The sequence below is a fragment of the Venturia canescens genome, chromosome 1, assembly GCF_019457755.1.
Source record: "Venturia canescens isolate UGA chromosome 1, ASM1945775v1, whole genome shotgun sequence".
Lineage (NCBI taxonomy): Eukaryota > Metazoa > Arthropoda > Insecta > Hymenoptera > Ichneumonidae > Venturia > Venturia canescens.
In genome coordinates, this window is record NC_057421.1 from 21,773,675 (window position 1) to 21,786,936 (window position 13,262).

The 13,262-nt window shown below is 39.6% G+C and overlaps 1 protein-coding gene across 5 annotated transcripts in view; it reads left to right on the forward strand.

Annotated features, from left to right (window-relative positions):
- The window catches only part of LOC122417289 (atrial natriuretic peptide receptor 1-like), a 116,203-nt gene that overhangs the window by 18,342 nt on the left and 84,599 nt on the right, over positions 1–13,262 (forward strand). For 2 of the 5 annotated variants that reach the window (XM_043430692.1, XM_043430712.1), the window contains exon 2: positions 1,912–3,031. The exons of 2 other annotated variants lie outside the window; for them this stretch is intronic. In XM_043430692.1, the coding sequence (XP_043286627.1) occupies positions 2,416–3,031 (616 nt within the window). In that variant the 5' untranslated portion in view covers positions 1,912–2,415. Of the gene's footprint in view, positions 1–1,859; positions 3,032–13,262 lie in introns of those variants that run through there. One more of the 5 variants, XM_043430702.1, reaches the window with a different exon arrangement.

The following is a 13,262-nucleotide window of genomic DNA, read 5'->3' on the forward strand; positions in this document are numbered from 1 at the left end:
AGAGAGCACTAAAATATTGATGCTGATCGCGTTCGTGGGATTTCTCAATTGGGGATGAGGAATTTCGCAATAATCTTGATGACGCTGCTCCAATAAATTTGCCAAACATTTTTCGGTGTCCTCGTTACAGCGGCATCCCTTTTGAAATACGCGCCAACACGTATCCGCACTCCCTCGCTTTTCTCCGCGAGATCAGAAGTAGAGACTAGAGTCACGTTCGGCCTTGCTCGGTTCGTTGAATACTTCGCCGATCACGATCCATCCTGAGATCAAGCACACACGATTCTTTTACCAAGCACATCCTGCGAGGTACAACCTAAAGAGAACGTGCTGAAAGAGCATTGAATTTGGTAAAAAGAATGAAAAACAATGGAACGAGGGAAGGAAAAAACAGCGAAAAAATAGCGCTCGATAGATTCATTTGACTGGGAATTTTTTAAGGTAGTTCATGCACGAAACGATTTTTTTAAGAAAGCCTTGAAATTTACACAGAGTTTAAATGGCTAGTCGCCTATCAAATTTTAAAGGATTTCGTCTTATTATTATTTAGATAAACACGTTTAAATATGAAGAAAAATATACAGGGTTTTAAGGACTATGCGTAAAAAATCGTCTGTCTTTCCATTCAACGAATGAACGCCTCTCACGAAATTTATGAAAAAATACACAATAACAATGAAGTATATAGTGGAGGTCGAGCAATATGGTAATGAGCACTCGCATAATCTCCATTTACTTATTTCGGCATTTTGTTTCTCTTGGCTTGGCCCATTTCTGTCACAGCTTTTTGTCTTTTTATTAATACTTTTTCCTGATCCATTTCCCTTTGTGTTTTTCCTTCGCGCTCTCTAAAATGATTTTTTACATAAAAAAAAACTATAGTATTTTGGCCAGGGACGAATGAAATTTGGGGTTCGGTCAGTGATGGATCCCCGATTAATTAATGCCTTGTAATTTCATTCACCAGAAGAATGTTGAAAAAATTTATTTACAATTTCGAATTAATAACTCTGACATTAATTCAGAGTAATAATATCTTTAATGAAGAAGTAAAAATCGACCCAATTTAGACACCCATAAAATACGATCCTACGGGCACGATCTACCTTAAATATTTTCGCGTTTGAACGAAGCAGGCGCAAAGTGAGTTCGAAGATTTACATTGGCTCGGGTTTTTCACTCGATTTATCCACCAATTCGACCTCGATACTATAATGAGTTTTTAAAATCACTTGCAAACTTTATAGTTTTATCTCCTAGTGCCTCGAATTGATAATTCGAGTTGATGGAAGCAGACAATTGAAAAATGTCTGATAAACATTCGAGGATGGTGATATAATCATTCGAAAAAGCACTCGAAGTAATTCGAGTGTTACGTCGAAAAACTGAAAAGAGGAGAAACTGCGAACAAAGAACTTTGTTCGCAGTTTCAAACGAAAGAACTTTTGTTCCCGGAGGATCGTAAAAGTCATTTTTCTATCTTTTTTTTTTTTTTAATAAACGCCGAGAGATCGCGCGACCGAGATGAATATAATTGCGAGACTTCAAGGGGTAGCGGTCCAAGAGACTGCGCTAAACGTTCAGTAGAAATACCCGTTTGTGTCAGACACCGGAACAGTGCATGCGATCGATGACTTTTTACTCGTGGATCTCGTTCCGTGCGGAGATCAAAGACGACGTTAATCTATCGCAGAAATTGTATGGAATATTAATTTCTCTTGTGGATCTAATGAATACGAGAAATTCAAATGGAAACGCGTGTTTTAGTGTGACATCCCATTGACAAAGTTTGTCGATTCATTGAGTTTGTATATTGGATCAGGGCTCCGCTCGTCGACGTCAAAACTGTCGATAAAAAAATCGGAAATTCGGAATCGTTTTGTTCAACAACTTTGCGTGTGTATCTTCAAGGATTTGAGACGACGTCGACTGCAGACAAAGGAATCGCGTTTCAAGCGAGTGAATAAATATAGAAATGGATTGGTTGCGGACTCGCGGAGAGTTGAAGGTGCCAACGTGTTTTTATTACGAGGAAATATCATTACGAGAAAAGTTATAATGTCGGCTGTGAGATGAAAGTGCATTAAATTTTTCTCGAAGCCGGTCGCGTTCCGAGTTATTTTCACCGCGAGGGAGGTAAACTCATTTGATAACTCGGGAATGAGATACAAAGTGCGGTGTAGGAAAAGTCAGAGAGATCGAGTACGATTCGATGGGAGAAAATGGATTATCGATGGCGCTTGAGGAAAAATCCCGTGGAAAAAATATACGACGAGTAGTACTGCGAGGAGCGAAGTTGCCTTTGAAAATAAGGGGAAATTCGGGGGACTGGAATGTACCGAAGTCCGAATAAACAGCCGGAAAAAGAATCAAATTATAAAATCATATTACCGGAGAGACTGGCACGAGAAAGGGATGACGATGGCACTTTGGAAGGCGGCAACAACTAGTAAAAAGTGTGAAAACTCGTTAACTAAAAAGAGCCTCGTCCTTTGTTATTCGAAGGAGAAGAAAACCGGTCCTGACACTCCGCTCGCAGAAAAAACTGTTCCTAACTCTTTAATGGAAGAAAAAATCTGCCTCGCCTCGGTGACGGGACACAGAACAGTGCCAAATTCGTTAATGGAAGAAAATACAGTTGGTGCTCTTTCGATGATAAAGAAACGCCGCGATCCTTTTTCGTTACCTTCGCTAATTATTTTTCGCCTGACATCCCTCCTCTTGTTTTTGTGTGTCCTCCATTGTGCTGTGTTATTCGCGAATGCCTCGCACCCTCAGACTCCCGGTTTGACCATCCACCAACGTCGTACAAGAGGAGTCGTCAAATTGGCCGTTATCGCACCCGCCGATCCACACCACGAGCAAAGCCTACCGAGGATTTTACCCGCTGTCAGTCTTGCCGTTAAAGCCGTTATATCGCCCAAAGGCCCTTTGCCCGGATGGATTATAATCGTTAACCATCGGGACTCCCAATGCTCCAGCACTTACGGCTCACTCGCTGCCTTTGATTTCTACATCAATCGTACAGCAGGTCTACTTTCATCGATTATAATTATCCTATTTTCACCTACCGTCAGAGTCCATGCTGCCCTTTGTATATCAAATACAGGGGCGAGGGGGCGCCTCGACTTTATTACTTTACAGTGCATCAAACATTTACGAAACGTTTCAAAAGCAGACGCTCATAAACATACAATTATTCGTTCGATATATTTAGAAATTATAGAAATACCAAGTTCTGATGCATGCTCATTTTTTTATAACCTTAAGGGGGATCCTGCTTTGGAAAGTCCAAAAATCTATTGTTTTCGAGAATGTTTTTGGATTGACGGAAATCACGAATCATAGCCAACTTTCCGGTATAGTTTCAAGGATATTTCAAGAGTACAAAAACATTTTTTTAATCGCAGAAATACTAATTTGTACATGGTTTATGTGCAAATTCCATTTTCATATATTTTCCTTCCGCATATGAACCTACAAAAACTCGAAATAATTGCGAAATTCTATGTTTTTAACGAGTTAGAAAAAAACGCTCATAGAGAAGAAGAGTTTCGCTTCAACGTTTTGTAAATATAGAATTTCGCATTTTTTTTGGGTTTCTATAGGTTCATATGGAAGGAAAATATATGAAAATGGAAAAGGAATTTGGAATTTTTGTCGCAGACAATAATTACGTTCTCCACATTGTACACGGCTGAAAAACTTCGACTTTGCGCATAAACCATGTACAAATCAGTTATTTCCGTCTACCCAAAAACATTCCTGAAAATCGATTTTTTCACTTTTTAAAACAGGACCCACCTTAAAACTTCACACAAAGCCAAACAAACCGACTTTTTTGCACTTTCTAACGAATGGCCGGGGTCGTTTCCTGCCTCATATTGTTTTCCGCCTTAAAGTTGGTTTTACGGTGATAAACAGTCTTGGCCCCGCACGAATCCCTTCGTTTTTGAATGACAAAAAGAAAGGAACGAAAAAGTGTAATTTTTGAAAAAGAATACATTTGCGAAAATTAAAAAATACAATAGATCGACGAGGATCCATATTTTCCGATATTCAGGGCTGGAATCAACACCGCTCACGAGCTTTAAGGGTAATTGCATTTTGAAAACGTTCTCGTTGACAAAATCCAGGGTAGAAATCACCAGGTTAATTAGTGAGACGAAAAGAACCGATGTCGATGGTTTTAATACGGTTAAACAGTAACTTTATCGACTTTAACTTCGTTTCAAGAACTCTCCGATTGGGAATTTTACGATTATGATAAAATAACAAAATAAAAATTCATTAATGTTGAAAGTTGTTGCTCTTTAGTTTTCCTAACATATTTCAGTATTGAAAACTGAGGCTTTTAGTATCGAAACAAAACTAACGGACTTGCCAAATGAAAATGATAAAAACTCGAACCCTTTTACGAACCGAACTGCGATGGTTCGGGATGAATTGATCGCCACGATTCGCTGCAACGGCAATGTGCAGACGCGTGAAAATTGAGGAATCGTAAAAGTACACAATGTTGAAGAATTCCACAGGAAATGATAAGAGAAAAAGCTCTATAATTCACCGCAATCTAACCGACAAAAACTTGTCTCTATTAAAGTTAAGCTATCATTGCTGGCACGGTGCTCGACACGAGAAAAATTGATGGTCGGGACCATGGGGTAGCAAAAAATATCGCTCGTTTCTCATACAGCCAATCCAGCACTCAGGGACGAGTTGAAGAAAATCGCTCGGTACATCCGACCTCGTATCACTGACTCTGCCAAGCGATATACGTACATGAATATAACGCTCGTCAAGAAAAACGTTGAAACGTTTAATCGTGGACACACTGTCCAAAGAAATTTGTAGATTCGACAAAATATTCGTTGCTTCGACGAATCGTGTCGAATCAGCTGAAATTTATTCGCTCTAAGAAAGATTTGGTTGATTCGAACACTCGATTTGTTGGCTCGGATAATCGTTTTTTACTCCGCGACAAAAAAGTCGTTGGACCATCAACTAAACTTTTGTTCTCTTCATTTTGTCATTCTTCAAAATGACATCGTTGTTCTCCGCCGTTCAATCCGTTCTGTCGCGATGCAGCGACGTGATATTTTGGTGTAAAGGAATCGTATTCGATTAGTGAAAAATGTGAAACTGAATTTGTCACGTTTCTCCTCGTGCCTTGATCGAAATTCGTCGTTCTCCTATCGAAGTTTCTCGTCCTTCGTTTTGTCGTAATGTATGGACCCCTCATCTCTTCCGTTGAAATATCGTTTCTTTTTTGGTCTGTATACTGACGGAGGCGAAAATTTGTCACATTTTTTATTTGATTTTTCACTCTCTGCAGAGTAGAGTTGATTTGGACGAGAAGCATATATTTCTTTTTTCGTCCCTCCGCGAATAAATAGACGGAAAGATTCCATGCCAATTTATTCTCAATTGGTGTGTTTTGTGCGGAGGGTGACGCGAGCTTGCGACCGCAGATAAATAGTCACTTTCCGCAATTCTTCGCTCGCAATTCGTCTACCGGATTCGCGAAAGAATTTGTGCAGCAAAAATGGAGAATTGAAGTCCATAAATTTCAGGATTCTTGTACGTATCCGAATCTCGAAAATGGGGCGAAGATGATTCGCACTCAAACGTTTTACCCGCCAGAAAGAGAATTCTCAAAAATATTTTTTCCTAGCAAAACGTTTTTCAGTTTTATTCGTCGCTTCCATTCTCATTTTTCTCACCCGTTGTTCTTTTATAATTTGAAATAACACGTCCCTTTTTCGATCCGCCCGAAGTATCCGCTTTCCTTCGAGACTCCTCGTCCGTTTATGGCTCATAAACAAATGCTCGTCCAGGGCATTCCGGGCACGACTAAAATAATGACGTTATTTGAGACCGAAGAAAAGTCTGAAGTAGTGGTAACAGTGTACAAAACGAGAGTAAAAAAAATATCCTCTCCGATACGAGTGTGACTCTCTTAGTCTCATATTACCCACGGCTCTATATCACATTTTCTCGCGCTCGAAGGAACAGTCCTTTCTATTCGCTCGATCCAACGCGTGCCATTTTGTGAAAAGTGCCACCCGGCTATAAACTCGCCTTGCATAAAGGATGTAACAACGAGGATTCATCGATCGGAAAACTTACGAACTGAGCGACTTCGCGACCTTCGGAATAGTGCGAAATAATTTATAACAAAGTAGAACAGACGTGAATTCAAAGCTCTCGTGTACTCTATTTCTGTCACTTTCTGTATTGTACCAAACCCCTCGAAGTATCTCTAAATGTGTCAATAAATTTTGTGAAGGAAGTTAAGTATAGTTTCATAGATTTAAATACTAATAAAATAAACAATGGAAATATTTAAGGAGTTTTGTCGATACAATGTTACCATGCTAAGCCTGAGAATAAAAAATTTCAAAAAGTTCAGAATTTTATAAAATCTCGTGATCATATTCTTTAAACTCGACGATACATCATTTTTTAAGATTTTTCTTCTACACGGTTATCGAGTAATTAAGGATATATTGCACAGGCGATACAATGTTGCCATGCCAAACCATGCTAAAAACATAAAAAAATTCAAAATGATCAGAATTTTATAAAATTTGGTGAACATATTCTTTAGTGCCAAATTTGACAATACAAATTTTTTAAGATTTTTCTTCTGTACAGTTATCGAGTAATTGATCACTAAAGTTCACGTGTATAAGCATAGCGTTTCCATATATATAGGTATACATTCCGGGCATAAGAAATCTGTTTTAATGCGTAATTACTTGATAACTAAACAGAAGAAAATTTTGAAAAAATTTGTGTTTTCGCACTTGATGTTGAAGAACATTATCACCAAATTTGATCAATTTCTAATTATTTCGACTTTTGTATCATTCACCCTTAAACCCGAAAAATCACGTGTATAAGCATAGCGTTTCAACATGTATTTAAGTATGCATTCCAGGAACTCTGCTTTATAGAAGAAAATTTTTTAAAAAATTGTGCTTTTGCACACTTTATGTTGAAGAACGTTATCACGAAATTTGGTAAATTTCTTAATATTTATTAAGGAGGGTGGATCGCGACGTTACAATGTTGCCATCCTAAACTATGTTAAAAATATTAAGAATTTCAAAATTATAAGAATCTGATAAAATTTGCTAAATGTATTATTTAAAAATATATAAGACAATATACATTTTTTTAGATTTTTCTACCACATAGCTCTCGAGTAATTGAGCACTAAAGTTCTCGTGTATAAGCATAGAGTTAACATATATACGGTTATACAGCATCTGGTGCATAAAAACTTCGATTTAATGCTCAATTATTCGATAACCATGTGGTAAAAAAATTTGAAAAAAATTGTATTTGTACGCTTGATGCCAAAGAATGGGATCGCCAAATTTGATCAAATTCCGATTATTTTGATTTCGTGATCCTCCACCCTCCTTAACATGTATCGAAACTCCTTAATTCGGAGAATTTTGAGAATGAGATTTCATTGGGTAATTACGTTTGTCAGTAAAGCAGAGTCCGAAGCCTCCGTCATGAAAATCTTCGGGGAAAGAGTCATGAAAAGTATTTGAAAAAAGTTCAATTTACTTAATTCCTGGAAGAAACTTTTTTCGTTGATGAGAAAAGCTGAAGAAACATGCAAACAGTGTTTTAGTTTTTCGCTGACACTGAAATTGGGCTGATCGTTCGTCAAAGGGCCCGCGCTGCTGGAATTATTGTATATTGAGGTGACTCGTGCTGAGTTATTTTTTCGTTTTCTTCTTCTTTCGCATGTATTCGAGCGCGAAACGCGATTCAGCCGATAAAACACGATGCAGGAATGAAAAAAGTATTTTTGTTTGGAGATGCTTCGCGAGGGTTGACGTAATCGGCTTAAACGTTTTGCAGCTGCAAACAGAGAGTAAGAGAGATGAAAAGAGAGAGAGAAAGAGAGAGAGAAAATAGGCGGTCAGTCAACCAGTCTCAGAGGATGAGTCTCGACTGGACGCATCGCGACGACTTTCTTCGTGCCAACCGTCAAGAGCCTCTTAACTCCCTTTGCCCGTGAGACACTCTCTTCTTTTCTCTTAACTATCTCCTTAATTCCGCTTAATTACAACATCGTGCTTAGCTTATAAGCTCCGGAGAGCGTAATGACTCTTGCGGGTCAATTAAACCCTTCGACCCTGTGAGTTTCGCCGTCAACATTCGTCGCGAGTTCTCTCCTCGTCCTTCCCTTTAATCGTTCATGTGTGCCTTCTTCTTTTACTTCATTTCTTCGCCTCCTAAACTCCGCCAGCGACGTTTAATTGTTTCGACGCTGATAATAAACGACTTGGCATTTCTAATAAAGCATTTCACTCGAGAAACACACATGCCGAGAAATCATCGTGCCGCAGAGACAAAAATAATGGACAACATTTTCGTTTCCGAATGAGAATCTCATCTGAGCAATAATGGTACAGTGTGTACTTAAGGAAGAGAAGAAAAAATGGGATCGTAAATCTCATGGGGATCGACCACCGTGAGCGAGATGGGAAAACGGATGAGCCCGTGCTCGTGCCTCGGTGATCGATTCACGCGAGTTAACACGGAGGAAGAATATGGAATCCGGAATATCAGGAAGAGCCTTCTTTCTTCTCGCATTCTTATTCTAGTCGCTCAGCGATTCGCTCGTTGCTCTTCGTCATGAATTTCGAGTTGGACACACTCCATGTGTATTTTCCCTGTGTTTTTTGCCTCCATTTCTGTAATCAAGTTTTCCACGTCCATTGAAAGGAAAAACTAACGAGGGTCTTATTTGAATTGAACGCTCGTACGAATCGACGATGAATTTTTGGGGAATAAAAAGTAACTGGAAGAGTTAAAGTTACGAAGCTTTTCGTGGTACAAAACTTTTGGCGATTTCGACCTTTCATTGGCAAATGTTTCGACTGTAAGTTTGACCAGGTCAGGGGGAGCCTTTCGGCATCGAAGGTGGAAGAGTCTCGGGCACCGCAATCTCGTGCCCGATGGAAATACGTTTCGAATGAAAAGGGAGCTTCTCTTTTCGACTTTATTTTTTTATATTTTTCATCTTCTTGATAAAGCCTTCGCGAGTGGGGCTTGAGCTACCGTGAAAATTGAATGGCTCGGGCATCGAACTCAGAGGATTTCAATTAAGTTTTCCGGTTGAAAGTTTTTTGCATTTATTCGCCCGCATAGTAATGAGCGAAGGAAATAAAATACCGTCGAACTTTGTCAGTAATCGATGATCCGGAGTCGGCGAATTTGTTGTTAAGAATTGAAAAATGCATCGAGAAACGAGGGGCCGTCGGTACTCTCGACTCGACGAGCTCTAAGCTCGTCTTTCCTCGGAGTTTCTGAATTCTGAGTCGCTCAACCGAGTAACTTGATCAGTGATGTTGGACCGTGGGTACGCGAAAAGATTAGCGATGAAAGCGTATAGAAAGGCAGCCGGGACGTGATATTCGCTCCAGAAACTCGTGCGGAGATCCACAGGACTTCCGGTTACAGTTTTCTTCTTAGCACTGCCATGATCTTTCGATCCTGCGATTATAAGTTCCGTGTTGGAAAATACATATTTGCTAATTAGACTGGAAGTGTTAGTCGTAGAAGGTTTTGCATACCAACGAGGATACTTTGATACCTTGGATCTTTCGCAATCGACGCCGAGCAGGGTCTCTATAAATTCATGCAACGCTTCGCGAAACCCACTCTCTCCCCTATTTTATATACAGTAATATTGAATTACTTACACTGGGAGGTTTTGAGAGCGACTTTTTCTCGAAATACTACTCCGAAAACTTTTGAAATGTGCATTTTTTCTCTTTTCAAAGTTTCTGAGTATAAGGGGGAGGTCCTGCTTTAGAAAGTCAAATAAAATCGATTGTTTAGCTGAGAAACTTCGCCAATCGGACTTGGCGCATGTACAAATAGTATTTCTTAAATGAAAAAAAAAATTTTGTACTTTTTAAATATCCTTGAAACTGAGCCGAAAAGTACACAACCAAAGTACCGGTTCTACCGGAGACTGCTTGATCGGAAAATTCGTTAATGCTCCAAAAAGCTCTGTCCCGTCATTCATTGCTGTCCCATCGGACCAATTGACATAATTATTGGACCTTCGACCAACAGCAGCAGCGATCGAATGTTATCGATTGCAAAAGATCTAACCGCATATCGCGCTCCCGATAAGTTCGCATCGAAATGCGAATCCCTCATGGAATTCATCCGTAGCCCCTCGCAGTTTATAATTTCATCAGGAATTCTCCGAGAAAAGGGGGAGATTATGTGAAAGACGAAAATTACGATTTGTGGTGGTTATAAAACGAGAAATGAAAGGAGAGCGGTGCGGATTATTCGCGCGAAGTCGTAAAACCCAATGGACTTGGTTCTTCATTGAGTTTTTTTTTACTCTCCTACCCAGCGTCGATGCGCATTGTCTCAATGGTGCTTTTAGATCCCGAAGCATTATTAAATTTGCTTGAGTCTAATAACGCTGTACTTTTCATTTCCGTAACACTATTCATCATCAATGGAACATCAATCCAATTGAATAATAAAAAAGCAACTGCTCCACTGAAGGAAGGAGAGTGGACCATTTTTTTGGGAGTTGCAATTTTATTAACAAGTTTCTGATCAATAAATTTTCAAGTCCCAAATGAAAGGTTGAATTTTTCATTTCCTTGTGATATTTCACTCCAGATGCAGGTGATTCTAACTCCTTTATCAGCCTTTTCGATCAGACTGAAAGGTTTCCAGACCGTACGACAAGTTTTCTCGAATTTGTCGAACCATATTCTCCACGATTCGCTAACCGTCCACTGCGTCAATTCCTTTTTCATTTCCGGAAAATTGCTCCGACGACGTAGCTCTCTGCGCGTTCAGCGGACGCCCACCGACTACGAGGATCGAGTGTGTACGGAGAGGACAGTGACTCTTCCGTTCCTTCGTCAGGACAATCCCTTAACGGCTACATAGCGCACATCCGAGTCGTTGAAGTTTAATAAAGATTTACATCGGAGTACAAGCGTGGAAAAGAGGCGAGGAAGAAGCGTGGTGAGCGCAGTGAGTTCGGGAAAAGAAAGAGGAAAATGGAGAGAAGATTTAATAGCGGCCCACCCTGCTGTGGCTTTTCGTCAACGAGGAATTTAACATCAGTTGCTTTATGTCCACGGTGAACGCCGCGCAGGAGACGAAAAATCGCTCTTTCCTCGAGTTATCCCCTTAACGTACTACGGGACCCATGGAAAAGCTTCCTTCAACGAGTGTGCGAGGTCTATGCTTAGAAAACTCGATGAAAGTGAAGAGTCTTCATTGATTTTTTTCCTGAAGCATCACTGATGGGTTATTCTGTAATTAGTGAAACTCGAAAAACGAAAATAGTAAATGGGTTCATGTGCAATTACCCTCCTTATCGGGTCACTGCGGAATAGTCCATTTTCAAATGACTTTTGTTCCGTTAAGGAAGATCGTGTGATTCAAAAAAACAACTAAACTCTTTTGCTCTTTCGATGATCAAAGAAACGATTAAAATTTATTCTCGCGATTAGTAAAATTATGTGTAACTTGCTTGTTGAGATTGATCAATTTTTAATACAATGATAGTGGCCCAAATACTTTCGTAGTAAAATCGTTAAGCGAAATGTGACAATCGCCAATTTCTATGTATATGGATTGTTTTAAGCCAGCTGGCTCATGGTGTTGTCAAACCTTCCATCGTTTGTGTCGTTATTACTAGTTAACATCAAGTATTTTTCTTTTTCCATTCCCAAGTGATTTTCACCGGTAACAAGGCTCTCTCAAGACATCATTGATATCTAAAAACATTATATCTTCTTATTCTCGTTTTTGACTTTCTAAAGTTGGGAGGATTCTTTTTCATTAAATCCAAATCGTCGCACGGGAGTGTGCTCGTCATAAGAGCCTGATTATAACCCTTAAAAAAATGTGATTTTCGTTAATTGTTTTCTCGACAATTACACTAGATTCCCTAGAATAATTCCGGGAATAGATGCACGCTGTATATTTCTAGGATATTTACAAATTTCAACTCTCAAAGTTGGAATTTTCGATTTCCACATTATATTCGCGTGAACTTCCTTAATAGCAGTGGAGAGCCGAATTTTTATGAAATTTCATCTCCAGAATTCGACGGCTAATAGTTTTTCTGAAAGTGATTCTGTAAGGGGGAAAATTGTATGTTTATTGACATCTCTAGCTCGGTGGAAACGCAAAAGTTTAGTTTTGCTCCGTTCGATAAACGAGTGGTGTTTTGGTCGGAGGTGAATCGATGCTTCGTATCAGCATACCTTTGGAGCGAGCCGACGGATTGGTAAAATAAAAACGGCAGGAGTGGTACGACAAAAAGTTGTGATGGCAAATCCGATGGAGCGGATTGAATCATTCGATACGCTGAAAAAAAAAATAAATAAATAAAAAATAAAAAACAGACGGATGGTAGCAGAACAACGACGAATTTCGATATTCTACCTTTTTTCTCACTACAAATAATCCGTAACTTTTTTCCCCCTCGCATATGCGGAATCCTCGTGCTTTGGATTCGGACTTTCCCTTAGGAAAGAACCAGGAACTATAGCCGAGATTATTTTTTCAGTTCTCAAATGTGCTTGCGGCAAAAAGTTTGAGTCCCCCACTCAAGGCTGGAAGATTAGTCTCAGTTTCCTACTCGCCTGTTTCAAAGAAAGCCCACAGTCGTTCAAGATTAAATGGGAAGATAGACTGAAAGTTCGTATGGATTGGCAGAACATTATTCCGAATGCATAGCGATTTTCTATCTTTTTCATCGTCGCGAATTTCTTCTGGCTCGACGTAGTTCCGCACAACTTTTATAAATGCTGACAAAACGCCCGGTCGCAAAAACCGGTTACGTACAAAGCGGGATATTCGGTTTCGATCAAACTGTACATCGCTCGTAAAAAATTTCCTTCTGGATATGATCCAAGCAGATTAATGTCGTCGTGAGGTTTTTTTTTTCGAAATTTCATGCCATCGAGCCAAAATGGCGAAAGCACGCTCGAGCGTATGAGTGACGTTGCGAAAGGACCAACTTAAAGGAACAATGACAAAGTTTTTATCCTCCCCCCGCCCCGCCCTTCTGAAGTTTCATTGTAGAATTTTTCTTGGTTCCATTTCACTCCGAGAGGAAAATCAACATCAGAAGACACCGAACCACGAAAATTACTGTCTATTGGGCTTCCCAAAATGGTCACGTATCTACGCGATGAGTTTTTATCACAACCATAAGCCAGAGCAGAAAAAAT